Source organism: Lolium perenne, chromosome 2, assembly GCF_019359855.2.
Source record: "Lolium perenne isolate Kyuss_39 chromosome 2, Kyuss_2.0, whole genome shotgun sequence".
In the NCBI taxonomy this organism is placed as follows: Eukaryota; Viridiplantae; Streptophyta; class Magnoliopsida; order Poales; family Poaceae; genus Lolium; species Lolium perenne.
In genome coordinates this window covers 239,348,060-239,364,738 of record NC_067245.2, presented here as the reverse complement: position 1 = coordinate 239,364,738, position 16,679 = coordinate 239,348,060, and the positions used below count along the sequence as shown (strand labels likewise).

At 44.7% G+C, this 16,679-nt stretch overlaps 1 protein-coding gene across 1 annotated transcript; it reads left to right on the top strand.

Moving 5' to 3' along the window:
* The first annotated feature begins 11,659 nt into the window (after positions 1-11,659).
* Positions 11,660-16,528, top strand: LOC127335359 (ABC transporter I family member 6, chloroplastic). The gene is made up of 7 exons (XM_051362002.2): positions 11,660-12,028; positions 12,143-12,193; positions 13,717-13,938; positions 14,076-14,198; positions 15,243-15,419; positions 15,942-16,041; positions 16,220-16,528. Exons 1-6 carry the CDS (start codon positions 11,777-11,779, stop codon positions 16,029-16,031), a joined length of 915 nt encoding a protein of 304 aa, XP_051217962.1. The 5' UTR covers positions 11,660-11,776; the 3' UTR covers positions 16,032-16,041; positions 16,220-16,528.
* Positions 16,529-16,679: the final 151 nt, after the last annotated feature.

The following is a 16,679-nucleotide window of genomic DNA, read 5'->3' as shown; positions in this document are numbered from 1 at the left end:
GGGCCTTGGAGAGCTCCAACTTCGACGTCCGTGTCGGGTCGAGCAGGCCGGACATGTGGCCGATCTTGTGGACGCGCCACTGGAGCGGTATGACCTGGCGCGAGATGTAGGTGCAGAGGAGGTCCTCGGCACTCAGCCGGCCCTCCGAGACGCACTGGCCCAGGAAGTCCCACAGGAGGTTCACCTCCGCGTCCGGGTCCGAGGACTTGGCGTTGAAGCCCCAGTTGATCCGGCCGCCTGGCGGAGCCGGGTTGAATTCCGGCAGGTTGAGCCGGTCGAAGGCCGGGCTTTCGTTCCGCACATAAAAGAAAGACATCTGCCAATTCTTTACAGAATCGACAGTCGGAATCCGCGGGAAGGACGTACCCGTACGGGGATAGATGGAGGCGGCGCCGCAGGTCCTCAGGCGGCCTTCGGTCGTCTGCGCCTTGATGTAGAAGAGCCGGCTCCAAAACTCCACGTCCGGCCACAAGCCGGCGTAGCCTTCCATGAAGGCCACGTAGCAGCTGAGGAGGATCATGGCGTTGGCCGGCAGGTGGTGCGGCTGCAGGCCGAAGTGATCGAGGAACCGGCGGAAGAAGTTGGAAGCCGGCAGACCCAGTCCGCGGTCGAGATGCGCGCCGAAGACCACGCGTTCGCCGGGCTCCGGCCGAGGCTCCTCCTCCGCGCCTGGCGCCCTGGTAATCACCCCCGCCGGGATGCGGCGGAGGCGCACGAGCCGGGCAATGTCGTCGTCCTGCATATAGGAACCCTTCCAGGAGCCGCTCGGCTGAGCCATCGAGGACGAAGAAGAAGAGGAGGTCCAAGAGAGGCGGAAGGGCGAAGAAGAGCCGCTCCTCGCCGGAGGAGATCGCGGTGGAGAAGAGCGCGCCGTCGATGCGTGTGGCCCCGTGGCGCCGGATTGGCGGGCTTGCGGCGGCAGCTCGGCGGAGGATCGTCGGGGCAACCGCTCGCTGAGGTTCGCCAGAGGAACGGAAGAAGAACGGCGTCGGAGCAGCGAAGAGCTTGAGTGAAGCGAGGGAGCAAGGCAGGAGCGCGAGGAGGAAGAAAGGGGCAAGTGCCGCCTCGATACCGCCCCCGCGGCATTTATAGCCGACCGCGGCGGTTGGCCTCCAAGTGGCCGACGTGGGCCACGTCTCCGGATTTACTGCGCCATAACTCCTCCCACGACCGCTACCGTTACCAGAAACGGCCACACCACGTCGCCCACTACCGCACCGGATCCGGAGGGACATTGATGTGACCAGACGAACCGGCGGCAGAGCCCTGGCGTCAGGCCGGTCAAGTCGGGCGCAGGACCCGAGACGGCGGAGACTCCGGCGCACAGCGAGCCGGAGCCGGACAAGAAGTTTCACTCGAGCCAAAATTCATCAGCAAGGCGGAGGCGCCATCAGATCTTGCGAGAAAGCAAAAACTGCACAAGTATAAAAAGCGGCCGGCTAGAAGCAGCCGGCAGGAACGAGCCGGATGAGGGCGCAGCCGGCTGAATGGAAATTCTCAGTCGGCCCCTCCAAGTGCCGTCTAATATATTCGAGAAGCCAGGAAAACCTGCCTAGGTCCTTCTAAACGCAGGACCTTGCCAGCTTCGGGGGCTAATGTCGGGGGGAAGACCCCGGATAGGGCAATGGACGCGGAGCAGCCGGCTGGCCACTGGCCGGCTCGCGGCAAAGGCCGGCTGAGGAGCAGCCGGCTGGCGCCGTGGCCGGCTGGTCTGGAAGCCGGCTGGCTCTAGGTCCTAGTCGGCCTGGCTACGGCCACCAATGCTGTAGTTGGGCCGGCTTCTACAAGCCATATCCGACTGGGGTTTGTACCTCAGACCGACTCGAGACTGGCGAGTCTTAACCGGGTAGGTGATCCGGGTTCCCAAAGTCCACGCTGACTCCATCTTCCGTAAAGCGCGGGGCACTGTGGAGCAATAGTGCCACGCGCCGGACAGGTCGTCAGGGCTTACGACGATCCGTACTGGCTACAGTGGCTGACGGCGACAGGGACACCTCCTCCATACCGCTGACCGTGGCAGCCGGATGGGACAGGCCACGATGCCTCAACCACTCCTGACGTCACCGCCTCGGGAAGGAGCGGAAGCCGGAGCCGGCCCAGCCGGCCAGTAAACTATAGGGTCTTATATGTAAAGTGCCGGTGCCTATATAAGCCGCACTACCCCCTCTCGTGCAGGGGATCGATCATTTATTGCTTTCACCCACCTACAGAGCTGCCCTGTGAGAGAGACCATAGTCTTCCTTAGCCTCTCAGGAGCAGCCGGACACAGCTCTAGGAGCACCATTGTACGGTGTGATCATCATATACACTCATAGCAGGAGTAGAGGTTTTACCTCCATCGGAGGGCCTCGAACCTGGGTACGTCGCCGTGTCGCTCGTGCCCATACCCGCATCCGGATACCGCCGTGAGATCCCTCAGGAACCACTTCTATTAGCCACCCTATGGCATATACCGTGACGATACCGCGACAGTGGTCCATGGCGATTAATGTATCCTCCTCTTCTTTCGCTCTCACACATGCTATTTTGACTCCCCTGTGAGGGAGCACTGAAGATCGATCGAGCCCCGGTGGGTACAAATTCTGTGCATCATTTCGGTTTGCCTTTGCTGTCAAAGCATCCGGAGAAGCAGCGGCGGAGCTTGAGCATAATTAGCGAGTGGCTATCGCTTAAAGGAGAACAGATAGGGGTGCAATTATTTCTACTTGTTTAGACACTTGACTAGTGTGCAGTCAGGTACTTTCTCCAACAGATCGCAAAGTTGGATCGTGTGGGGGCATGTCCTACAGAAAGATCGCTGCCCTTGTAAAGAAGTAATAATCAATACAAAAATAAAGATATTCCTGAACGAGCGAGTTGACTTCTTACTGCTATGATTTGGCCTTATTATTCAAATAATTTCTTGTTTACCGGTTTATAGGTTAAACATAGTTCAAGAAAAAGTTTGATCACTACTACTATAAAATATAAACTGGTAGGGGGGAGTAAATTTATTTTGAGAGTGGTGTTTTGGCACATGGGAGCCTATGCTCATTTTATTTTAAAATACATGTTACACATATTTTGAAATTTCAAAAAAATGAAATGAAAAATTCGTATGTACATCTTTATTTTTTCGTTTCATGAAAAATCGGCGTATCATGCGGTGTGTGTAAAAAACGACAAAAATCCATGATAAAATAAGGCTTTTTAGAAGATAATTTTTCTCTTTTTTACATAGACCACAAAAAATATTTGTTCCTCGCAAAACTTGACAAACGCACATATATTATGGAGATGTACATGTAAAAAAATTCAAAAAATTCAAAAATTCAAAATATAATTTTTTTTTGTTAGAGGGAGCATACGCATCCGGGAGCCGAATTGAATTTCCAATTTTTAGGTAGGTTAATTAGATATTACAATAACCAAAAACAGGAACATCGATCATTCTTAGACTAGTCACAATGAGAAGTATCATACACTAGTATCATGCGTATGATACTAACCCCATAATGCATAGTATCATAAGATAGTATCATAGTATCATCATATTTAATATTTTGTAGAATCTCAATGCAAATGTGTGTACATGATGTGTTTGCCATTAAATTTTCTTGTTTTACGTGCTATGATACGGTATCATATTATGATATCACTCTCATCTCTCACCTCATTAATTGGTGTGCCACATCAGATTTTTGCCAACATGGCATGCATGATACTACTTATGATACTCCCATTGTGGCTAGTCTTACTGTTTTTGATTATGCTCTAGAAAAGTACTATGAGTTACCGTTAGCTAGAATTTATGAGGAAGAAGAAATTAAATGGCTTCAATGTTCCAAGAAAAAGAAACTGTTAGAGTGGGACTCTCTCAATGCTCATTTTATGGCTAATACTAGTGGTAGAAGGCGTAGAAATAAAATCATACCGTTAAAGCATGAGAACAAAATATTCAAAAAGATAAAGAATTGTTGGTGCATGCCACTGGGTACTATAAATCTTTATTTGGACATTTTAGATATATTGGTTCTATTTGATTAGAGACTTCCATTCCATGTATTTTGGTGATTTGCAGATGTTAAAATATGCTCCATTATGTCTAGAAGAAATAAAAAATAGATATATTTCTATGGAAAAGAATAAAGCCACATGACCCGATAGTTTTCCAGCTGAGCTTTATAAAAAATGAATTTAATAAAAATGGATATGTTAAATTTATTTAACGAGTTCTATCATGGGAAGCTAGATATATTTATGGCTTTTTATCTCTGTTAGCCAAAATTGTAGGTGTTTTTAAGCTGCAAGCTTACAGTCCCATTTTGTCTCATAAATGTTATGTTTAAGGTCTTTACTAAAGTTTTGAATAGCAGATGTATATTGCTAGCAGATAAGTGTATTTTCCTAGTTTTGAATAGCATAGGTATATTTTTGTTGAGCAAGAAATAGCAGAGGTATATTGCTAGTAGATAAATGTATTTTCCTAGTTCAAACAACATTTATAGATGGTGTGGTAATTTTACATGAGACTTTACATGAATTGCATAGAACTAAAGCTTCAGCTGTTATGTTTAGAATTTGAAAAGGCATACGATCAGCTGGATAAGAATTTCTTACTCCGTAAATCAAGTTTTGTTAATGAAAAGATTTCCTCCTTTGTTTACTAAATCGGTGGTGGTGTAGTTAACAATGAAAAAGTCAAAAATGCATTTTTCAACCTGATCTCATATGCTCTTGCTCCAATAATTTTTTTATAAAAATAGCAAACAAAATCAAAAAATTCTGAATTATTTTTACAGCGAACATGAGAATTTTTTCTAACTAGAAGCAACGTTGTGGTGAGAAATGCCATGTTTGGTGCTCTATGCAAAAATAATAAAAATTGGTGTTGTTTGAAGCATTTGGATTTGTTGTTTGCAACAATTAGATTTGTCTTTTTTTTGCACATGCCAATGTATCTTTTCTAAGAGAATTTTGTCATGCTATTAGAACACATGTTCATGTTCATTGTACAAAAAATTCAGCTTTTTATGTTATTTTCTATTTCCAAAAAAATATTATTGGAGCAGAAGCATATGAGCCCAGGTGTAGAAAAACAATTTCCTGAAAAGTAGTCGTGTCATTATTTGATCAAATTGGTCCTTATTTTGGAATTGAAAGTGTAGTGAGACAAAGATATCCCATCTCTCCAATTAATTATAATGTTGATGTAGATGCTTTACATATGTTAATTAGTAGGGCGCAAGAAGATGGTCTTTTGAATGTTGTAGTTTCTGATTCGATTGAGGAAGGAGTAGCCGTGCTGCAGTATGCATACATTATTGTTTTCTTTTTTAGGGTGACTTGGAAAGTGCTAGAGATTTCAAATTCATCATTTGTATCTTTGAGTACTTATCTGGTTTAAAGATTATTTTTCATAAAAGTGAAGTGTGTTGTTTTGGGGAAGCTAAGTTGGATGAATCCTATTATGCATCTATTTTTAGTTGTGTGATTGGTAAGCTAACTTTTAGATATTTAGGAGTTCCCATTCATTACACGAGATTAAAATAGTTTCTAGAAGTTTGTAGAAGCTAAGATGGTAAGTAAACTACATACTTGGCAAGGAAATTTTCTTTCTTATGATGGTAGATTGATTTTATTAAGATATAGATTAAGCAATGTAACTTTATATATGATGCTTTCTTTATTTTAGTTTCCAAAAGGACTGGAGAAGAGATGTGATATTTTTAGTAAACGCTTGTTGTGGTTAGTGAAACAAGGAACTAAGAAATATCATTTAGTTAAATGCAATGTTGTTTGTTTACCTCAAAGTCAGGGAGGTTTAGGGGTTATAGATCGACTTGAAAGTGGTTAATTTTGTTTTTAAAGTATGTGGTTATGGAAGTTAGAAACTTAGGATGGTTTGTGGCAAACAATGATTAGAGATAAATATGTAAAATGTGGAACCATATCTACTAAACCTATGTATGTTGGCAAAGATATATGAAACTTCTAATACCTTTTTTTTATAGATGTTGTAGGGAAATTAAGGGTAATGGACATAACACTTTATTTTAGGAAGATTTGTCGGTTGGAGACAAGCCTCTTCGAGAACATTTTTAGAGATTGCACTTGCTTATTCCTAATGTTAATATTACTCTAGCTAAAGATTTTCAGCAGGGATGGGGTTGCATTGGCTTTAGAAGAATTGTTTTTTTTTGTTGGAGAAACAACTAAACTTTGGTTTGAGCCTAAGGAATTGTCTAGGGCTATGAAGTTACTGAACAAAATGATGGTTGTAGGTGGCTATTAACCAAAAATGGGAAATTCTCTACCTACTTCTTAAAACTCTGCAAGTGCATTGTTTCAAAGATTTCGAGAAAGATAGTATATTGACTCTTTGAGCAGCTTTTATGTGGTTAACTTTCAAGGATAGTATATTGACTAAAGACAACTTAGTTCATATGAGATGGTTAGGTGATGTAAGGTGTCGGTGATATTCTTGTAAAGACTCTATTAACCATCTTTTTTCCAGTGGTTTAGTTAGATATGTTTGGAATCTAATCTTATGTGCTTTGATTTTAAGGGTGTTCCTTGAAAAATGAATGATATATGTAATTGGATTTTATCTTTTAAGGGCACTTGGGTGAGACGGGTTGTAGCTTTTAGAACTGTTGCGGCCTTGTGGTGTACATATTTCAAAAATTATGGACATCTGGCTTCCAGAATGTATACCCTGCTTATTAGCTTTATATCTCGAACTCATCTATCTTGGAATGTGATGCATATGAAAATGCTCCGAAAACTAGTTTCAGAAAAAAAAACTCCAGAAATTGCAAGCTTAAGAAGCCGAGGGGTTGCTGGTGGTGGCATCCGAATTTTATCATAGAAGCAAAGGTTAGGCACCGATGACTAGGAGAATAGAGTAAGTGGGATATGAAAAGGAGAAGATCTTAATCTTGAAAATGCTTTGTTTTGTTCCCTTTTCCTATGGTCGATGCGTACGTTATTTTCGGACTGAGTTCTGAGTAGACTGATAGATGTTACAAAATGTTTTAGGTGTTCTAATTGGGTAGATGTATGGAGATCCCTGGATGCGGGTGCTGGGACACAAACTTCTTCTTCAAATAAGTTTTCGTCCTGCTATATTAATATAACAACCACACGGTATAATTATTGGGGCCTCAACACAAGCAAGGCTAAAGAAAGAAAAGAGAAACTAATATCGATAAGGTCAGATAAACAAAAACGAAGATGTCCCGCAACCACGGCCCCCCCCCCCCCCCCCCCCCAAGTAGGGATGGCACCCGCAGGGTATGGGTACGGGTAGAGCCATCCCATACCCGTACCCGTCACCTTGAATATTATCCGTCACCCGTACCCATATCCGTCAGCGGGTACAAGTTTTTCCCATACCTGTTAGCTGACACGGTAAATGGGTACCTACGGGTAAAAATATCCGCACTTACAACACATCAAATTGATCAAAAAATATGACAGGAGGTGAAGCGATCCTAATTAAAGATGTAATCCTCACTAACCTAACAACGATTGTGAGATCGGAAAGGGTGAGGCTCAACATAGCAACATGAAGGCATGATCATGGAAAAATTAAGTAGTTTAGTATATTACATGGCCCACTTGTTAAATTTAGATGGGTACATGGGTACGCGGGTATGGGTTCTATGATCCCATACCCGCACCCACTCTACCCGATGAGTATGATTTTTTCCCATTTACAAATTCAAGGATAATATTTTGTCCCATACCCGCACTTCTATTGGGTTTTTACCCGATGGGTACGTGGGTCATGGGTACCCATTGCCATCACTACCCCCAAGAATTCCCACCACGCGTGTACCATTCTGATACACCGCGTACCAAGCAGCACCTTCAAGAAAGAATGCGACGACGACAACCGCTGCTGGTCGGACTGGTTCTAGGATTTCACCGGTACGCGCAGGGGCCAGGAAGGATGGCTTCACCCAATGCCCTTTGGGAAGGAAGGGTGGCGCCCGCAGGTGTCACCATGTCTGTGTCGGCCAAACCGATAAGCACTTCCCCCGACCTCACGTCCCCGCCCCGGACGCTCCATTGTGCTCCACCAAGTGGGCCGCCCACCAACACGCGCCACCACGGCCTTGCAAACACCAGTGTCGTCTCACCGTGGCCAATGAGACGCGACAGGCAGGATCGAGAAGGGCCTGACGGGAGTGAGAGGCTGTAGGGAACCGCCTCCACCGACAATGGACGTAACCATCCGGATGTAGCGACAAGTGCAAACCAGGCCCACCTAGGCCAGCCAAGCTCGTGGCGGGCTCGTGAAGCCCCGTCACTGTGCTACAGAACACGCATCGCCGACCCCGCAACCCCTAGCTCGAGCCACCGTTCCGCCCGCCGGAGACGTCATGGATGCGCTCGGCCTAGCCCGCCCAAACCCGGGTGGGGCCGAAGGGCCCAGATATGGGCCAGGAAGGCACAACCACGAACCACCGTGCCGCCTAGCCGCTAAGGGGCCACGCCATCGCCTCCCCGCCACCAGTGTTGCGGCGCCCAAAGAAAGATAGAAGGTGCGCCACTAGTGGAATCTCCTTCGATCTGGATGCACCGCCACCGGCCGAGGGAATCCCGCGTCCCCCCCTCCAAATGCGCATGTAGGGGCAGCTCCGCTGCCACCTGCACTGTGCGGGGCTTCGCTGGCAGTGGTTGGGAAGGGCGGAGAGGTGGGCCGACTGGGGTAGGGTTTGAGTCGACCCCCCATCGCCGCGCGGAGCGACAGGGATGGCTGAAGCGAAAGCTCTGCTTTTGCTTGAAACTCTGTTTATTTCCGCTGATTTGTCAGCTTCTTAATGGAAAGTTAGGAGCTATGCTCCTTAAGTCGATTTTTGTTTTCATTTCTAGGCGTATGAAGAGGGAGTTACAACTTACAACACCATTTTGAAGGGGCGGCCAACAGCCCAAAAGCTAACATACCACTACTACTCTGAAACCAACAAGGCAACAACCAAAGTGGATGGACGATTGCACGTCCGAATGGCAAAACACATTGCCTTCAGCAGCAGCATTTCTTGTGACAGAATTCCTCCTCGACATGAATTGCCAGGTGGCGGGCCCTGTGTTTCCAGGTTCCAGGTGAAGACGACATCGCCCTCGCGCCCCCGCGTCAACAGCGGGCCAGAGCAGAGCGACACGGCTTCAACCAGTTCCACCCTGCAATCATCTCTACTCTGAAGCTATGGTGCACCTGGGATGGAAACACGCCAACCCACGAGCTGGCCATTTTTCTCAGCGATCCAGGCCCCCTACGAGTACGATGGTTCCTGGACACAGCGTAGCCAAACGCCCAAACGACACATTGAAACGGTCTCCGGCAGACGAGCGCACGGCGGACAGCGCGGTGCTGCCCACGACGCTGGTGTCTGTCCGGCGTCCAACATCGGCTGTGCCTTTGCGGCGCCCGCCATGCAACAGGAAGGTATTTCTCAAGTAAAATGATCACATACCGCCATGCAACATCGGCTGTTTAAGCCAACCTACGCGCCAATATGCAATGGATACAAGTCGCTGAGGAAAGTGGATAAATGCGCATGAATTTCTATTGATCAGAAGTAATTCCTCAAGTTAGAGTGGATCATGCAGTGCTGAAGCTCTGGTTTCCAAGCTCCACACGACCGCGCGCCGTCTACACTACGCAATATCGCTCGTCTTCTGCATCGCATCCTTTCAATTTCGAATTGCAAGATTATTTTGGTGGAATGTATAGTCTGGAACTCTGGATGGGTGGTAGTTTAGATTCAAACTGGTGGTCTGCATGTACTGCTTCGGGCCTCCGGTCACTTTGGACATCTGATCGTTGCTTACTTGTGTGACTTGCTGCTATGGACAAGTGTTACTTGAAGAAAATGATCTACATCACCAAATCTGATTTTTTTTGTGAATGAACATGAACATGTGTTCTAATAGAACTCCAAAATTTTAGAAGAAAAGATACTTGTAGTGGTATGTGTAAAAAAGATAAATCTGAGTGTTGTAAACCACAAATCTAAATGGTCTAAACAACATCACAATTTGTTATTTTTGCATAGAACACCAAACATATCATTTTTTTCACCACAATGCTTCTTGCCGGTAGGGAACCTTCTCATGTTCGTTGTCTGACTTTGTTTGCTATTTTTTTCGATTTTTTATAGGGCAGGTGCAGATGAGCCCGGGTTCAGATGTGAGTTTTCGGGCTTATGCTTGTTATTTGTTCCATACTGTATCGATCTCAGGTTTTCCCACGCTTTTCGTTGATATTTGTTTCCTTTACCGTTTTAGTGGGATTCTCCATTGGTGATGCTTTCAATTGGTTATCTTCCTTGACGAAATGACATGTAATTCTTCTTCGTGCTTAGGCTGGCCAGTGCATCACCTGTTATAGCCTCGCCACGTCAGTTTTTACCCTCACTCTCACCCTACTCTCACCCCACTCTCACCCCACGGTGCCAGTGCACGGGCTATAGTGCCAGCTCTCACTTCTCTCTCCTCCACATCACCATTTTTTTCAGATTAAGTTATTTCACTCGTTTTTTTTAGACATTCAAAATAATGCAAGAAAATTATTTTATTCAACTCAAAATGTAATAATAAATAAAATTGCATAATAAATTTTAAAAATTACATAATAAATAAAAAAATAAATTCTAATCCTCTTCCTCCTCCTCGTTGTCATCATCTTCGTCCTCCAGACCAAGCTCTTTTTCGACCATCTGGTTAGCCTTCGCATGGTTGCGCTTTTCTGCTTCGTTCATGTCGGCAGTTGATCTGTCTTTCATTTTGTTCCATTTTGTCGCCGGAGGGTATGAACCATAGGGCGCCGGAGGTGGAGCGTATGGCCCATATGGCCCCGGAGGTGGTGTGCCGGAGGAGTATAAAACTCGGGGAAGCGGCGAAGAACCGACATTGGAGCGACGATGTGTCGGAGAGACATCATCTAGGGTGGCTGGTGACCCGTCGGGCTGCAAGAGATCCGTGAACAAGGTCATATCTGGAGTCCAACCAGACATGGTGGAGAAGATTTGAGAGAGTGAAGGAGATGAATGAGATGAAATGGGTGTGGAGTGAGTGAAACCATATGGGGGTATTTATAGGGGGTGGAGATAAAATTTTGGGCTTTTTTTCGAATTTTTTGAGCCAGCAACGGCTACCCCAACGGCTAGCTGACGTGAACGAATCAGATCGCGCCACGTCAGCTAGCCGTTACCCCCTCCCTCTCGCCCCGACCCGCCAGCGCGCCGCCTCGCTCTCGCCCCCCTCTCGCCCCCAGCGCGGGTGGCAGCCGAGCGGTGGATCCACCGCCCCGCGCTGTCGTCTCGCCCCCCTCTCGCCTCCCTATCGCCTCCCGGCGGGCGGTACCGCCCGCGTTGGCACCAGCCTTAGTAGTAGGAGTATGTCAAAAACACTATCCGCAACAAATTGATAAAATAAATTTTCTTACTGGAACAAAAAGTCCTCAACTAAACCATGATGGCTTTGAGCCTTTGATTGATGGAGAGGCGACGGGCACGTGTTTGAAAAAGCTAAACGAAGTCAAAAAAAAAAAAAAAAACCGTTGTAGTAACACAGTACCGGTACTAGTGTGCTACACACCATTGCGGTGCTACCTGATTCCAGCAATCCAGTGGGATCCGGACCATTCATTCTAGTTCAGCGGACAGGATCCTAGTTCGCCGCCGCCGCCGCCACCACCAATCCCTATCGCCGGCGTCCCCCTCTTCTTCCCTCCTCTCCTCGACTCTGCCTCGTCCCCGCTCCCTCCTCCCTCGCCGACCTTCCCATGGCACCGCCGTTCGCCGCCGCGGCCGTCTCCTCCTCCTCCGCTCTCTTCTCACCGTCGCCATCCCGCCCCTTCATCCGCCGCCAGCTGCCGCTGAGCTCCATCTCCGTGCGGCCGAGGCGCGGCCCGCCCGCGGCCTCGGCCGAGTCCGCCGGGAAGCTCCTTCTCGAGGTGCACGGGCTTACCGCCTCCGTCAAGGAGACCGGGCAGCAGATCCTGAAAGGCGTCGACCTCACCATCCGCGAGGGCGAGGTTCGTGTTGCTGTCTGGTGTGGGTGTGGAAGAGGTAGCTGCTCGCTTGGGTTGGGGCTGTAAAAGGTTTTGGGGTGTTGACTTGTGTTGGTTTCTATCTGCGTGTGATCATAGGTTCATGCGGTCATGGGGAAGAACGGCTCCGGCAAGAGCACCCTCACAAAGGTCAGACATTTGTCTTGATTGTTATCATAAAAGCCACTGAGAAATTGCTGGCTCCGTACATTTATGTGCTTGTTGAGATTCCTCTGAGAAATGGAGGCCATTTCATCATTAGGATCAAAAGGACCAAAATGTCAAAATCAAGACTGCAGTTCAATTTTTAGGATAGATTACCATCAATCTCAGTGCTTGCCTTTCAATGAGATTTCACTTGAATAACAAAATCTGCCATATTATTAGTAGTACTAAGCATCTGGTTTGAGCAATCAATTATTCAAGTGTTGAATGGTCCATTCAATCCTAGGTCCCTTGCTTGGTTTTGATGAATCGAATGGATTTAGCCCAGCTCCACCTCATCCTTCGAAACTCACAAGTATAGCCTATAAGCTAAGTATGAAATGAAGATTTGACCACTAAACCAAATTTGATGGATCATCTATTGTTGGACCAATTTATGATGGACGAGGTGGTTACTCAAACTAAACAAACCCTTAGTTCGAAGGCTATGGATCTTATGTGAGGGTTATGCCTTTTAAGTTTCTTGTTTCGATACGTGCCAAATCTAGAAGATATTTGTACTAGAAAAAAGCCAACGATGCCAGCTTATAGTGAGCAACCAGAGCCAATCCGTATAAAACAGCACCCTCTGAACACTTGAACTAAGCTCCCTGCTAGAAAACATATACACCTTTTTCAACAGAGTGACAGACAAAACTTGTATAACAGATCATCTTAAAGTCCTAAGCAGAATAACATAAGACTACCAAGATTTGATATAAGAACGCATAAAGGTTCTACCCATTTATCATGTGCCAAGGTTTTCTTTTGCTCAGTTGGTTTTGTGTTAGGACTTAGGACCTCAGTCTATCATTTGATTCTGGTAACTGCCATGTCCACCGTCGCTTGCTTGCCGAATCCCATTTCTTCAACAATGTTCCGTGCTGCTACAAAGTTGTGCAAAGCATTAACTCCCCATTAATGGCCATGTTGTTGAGAATTGCCCAATTGCACTAAAGCAGATCCATTTGAACCCGTATGAGTGACGACTTGTTCCCAGTTCAAAGCTCCCTTCAAACTACTCCAGGCAAACAGTGACTTTGCTATGGATTTTGAAAATACTTTGATGAATCCAGTCAACGATGTTTGTTTTCCCATCATACAAAATCTAAATTATTAAAGGAAAGATGGGTGCTCTTTTCTTTGCTAAAAAAACCAACTAAATGTACTGCTTATACAAGATCTCTAAGGTACCCTCGAAATTCAGGCCCAGCTTCAAAAACATAGGATAATCCATCTTGTTATCTTGAAGTTGTAGGTCTCGTAGAGATCAACTCTTAAGTATTCAATGACCTTTGTTATGTAGTGCGAGCATTGCAAATTGTGTGAGAAGTTCTGCCATGGCAGTCGTGCAACTTAATTAATCTCCTTCTCATGTTCGCCACTCTAAGGTGTCCTGATTACTATCAGAAATTGACCATGTTCCTTGCCCTCGTCTAGACATTGAGTTGTTGCATCTTTCGTTACAGGTACTTGTTGGCCATCCACATTACGAGGTAACTGGTGGTACCATTCTCTTTAAGGGTGAGAACTTGATTGACATGGAGCCAGAGGAAAGATCTCTTGCAGGTCTCTTTATGAGCTTCCAAGCGCCTATCGAGATTCCTGGAGTGAGCAATTACGATTTTCTGCTCATGGCATTAAATGCTCGCAGAGAGAAGGATGGTCTCCCAGCTTTGGGGCCTCTTGAGGTTTGAACATTATAGCTGCTGTATAAGTCACCAACAGTTTCACTTACCATGCAAGAGAATAATACGGTGTTGTATGTTGCTAGCTGCTAGTTTCTGAGATAATTACAACTCTGAAATATGTTTTCTTTATCACGCAGTTTTATTCAGTTGTATCACAAAAAGTCGAGGCCTTAAAGATGGAACCAAAGATCCTTGATCGTAATGTCAACGAAGGATTTAGTGGTGGAGAAAGAAAGCGCAATGAGATACTGCAACTTTCTGTAAGATTACTATGAAGCCATCTGACACCTTAATTTGGCTGTTACATCATTTATATGCTACCATATTCAAATATCTCATTTTATTGTATCACCTATGAAATACAGTGCCAAAAAGTTCTCTGTAGATTAGCAAAAATTATAACTATGTGAGATCACGATATCAATACGTATGTTGTGGAAAAAAGTAGCTGTTAGGTCAAGTAGTCATTGGCAATTAACAAAAACTGAATTAGCAAGTTCTGTTATTTCACTAGTCAATTCTAAACCGGACCAAATGATCTTTGAGAGATTTGACAGCTTGTTCAGTAAACGCAAATCAACAAGTTCAATCAGTCCCTCTGATAAGCAGTTCAAGAAAAAGCAGTCCCTGTTTGATTTGTTGGACTTATTGTAATACCAATATGACCTTTATACTACCATTTTTTTTTTGGAAACCATGATATTTCTTCAGAGCTCCACAAATACTTTGTATCTAAGCATGACCATACATTACAAATTAAGCGCTTTAGTCTTGACATGAATCTGGGCTGAAATTTCCAAAAAGAATCATATTACAGGCATAATACTGCAGAGCTTTAAGGAGTTAATTGTTTAGGATCTCAGGAAAAATGTATCTGTTGGCTTACCTGCAGCCTTCTTTTGCTGTAAAGAGCTATTGAGTTAAACTCTTCCATTTTATTTTTCGTGTCCAACGAATTCATTCTAGATTTATCTGCCAGTGTGTTTGTGTCCACATACATTTTCAGCTCTATATGAGTGCAAGTGTGATACCAAGACCTATCAGCCGTGTGTGCATTTGAGATTCATAGGCCTTTCTTTCCTCCAATGTTATATTGTTATATCCATCATTATATGCAGTATGCCAGTGTTCTCGTTTTGTTGAGACAATATCAGCAATTTCTTGCATAGGGCTAAGGCATACATTCTTGTACAGAGATAATGCTTGCTGAATATTTTTTACTAGGAATCATAATTTATCCATCTCATTGTATAGTGTATACTTCAACAGTAAATTCCAGCTCTGATTGATGGTATTTAAATTAGGTCGTTGGGGCTGATTTAGCCCTCCTCGATGAGATTGATTCAGGATTAGATGTTGATGCACTTGAAGATGTAGCTCATGCAGTGAATGGGCTCTTGACTCCCCAAAACTCCGTTCTGATGATTACACATTACCAGCGACTTTTGGATCTTATTAAGCCAAGCTATGTTCACATCATGGTAAATTCACATGCGTACTACTTTGTAGAGATTTTGCACTTGATAGACTATAGTACATTTGTCTGTTCAAATGCATTTAATGTAGCATTCCTCTATTTTATTTCATGAAAGATTATTTGGACCCTGAATTAGCTGATCATTTTAGCTGCATGTGCAATTTCAGAGAGTAGTGTCAAAGAGAAGAGTTCGAAGATTGAACTTGTGTCTCCTGACTTTTTGTATGTAGCTTTACTTAATCAGGTGTTAAAGACCTATGGTCTCACTAGGTTCTACACATTTGAAAGTAACTGTTTGCCACTCTATCATTCAACCCAATGACAGCACTTACTGATAAAGGAACTCCTCTAAAGATGATTGTAATTTATGTAGCAAACATGAACAAGATCACTTATGTAATCTTAGCAAGCTGATCAAAATATTGTTGGCACCTTGCCAATTCTTCTACTTTTTTCAAACTGAAAAACTTCTAAGTTAAAGGGCATGTATTGTCATTGATAATGGTTCTGATTGTTTAAATTACAGGAAAGTGGCAAGATAGTGAAGACAGGTGACAGCTCTCTAGCCAGCCACATCAACGAGGGTGGTTTCAAATCAATCGCTTCTTTTGTATAGCATGAATAAGGTTTTTCTTTTGTTCACTTCTTGTTTTCGTTTTTTTTTTTTTTTTTTGAGAGAGATTTTGTTTGCTGTTATTCACATAAAGACACATGCATCTTCATGGTGAAAAATGATGAATTGAATATCTACAAATATGGACCATCTTCTTAAGCATTTGGCTGATTTTAGATACTCCTTTGCAGGTCAAATGCTCGAATTCCCAGCCACTAGTCTATTTGTCAGAACAGATTGGTCACTGGTCGGGTTCCATACATTGTTATACCTAGTACACATGCAGCCTGGAAGTAAAGAGCTCGAAATTCAGTGTAATTTTGGAGGCGGAGCTCTGGAGTTCTGAATTGCCTCGGCCCTATTTCTCTTTTAGTCCTGTAGGATTTTTTTTTTGGGTTAACAATATTAGTACATTATACATGCAGTATATGCAGAGCAACAATATGACCAACAAATTGCATCGGAATTTTCTCTTCAATTGTAAACAGTTTTGAATATCATTCATTGCCTGCCTCTCTGGTATCTGGCCAAGTTGTCCTCTCAGATAACAGGGCCTGCTGGTAACCTATTATCGTGTAGTTCTGACTTCTGAGTGTTCTCTGCAAAAGTTTCAAAATTGAACTCGGGCTCCGTAGCCTGAGGTCCATCTTT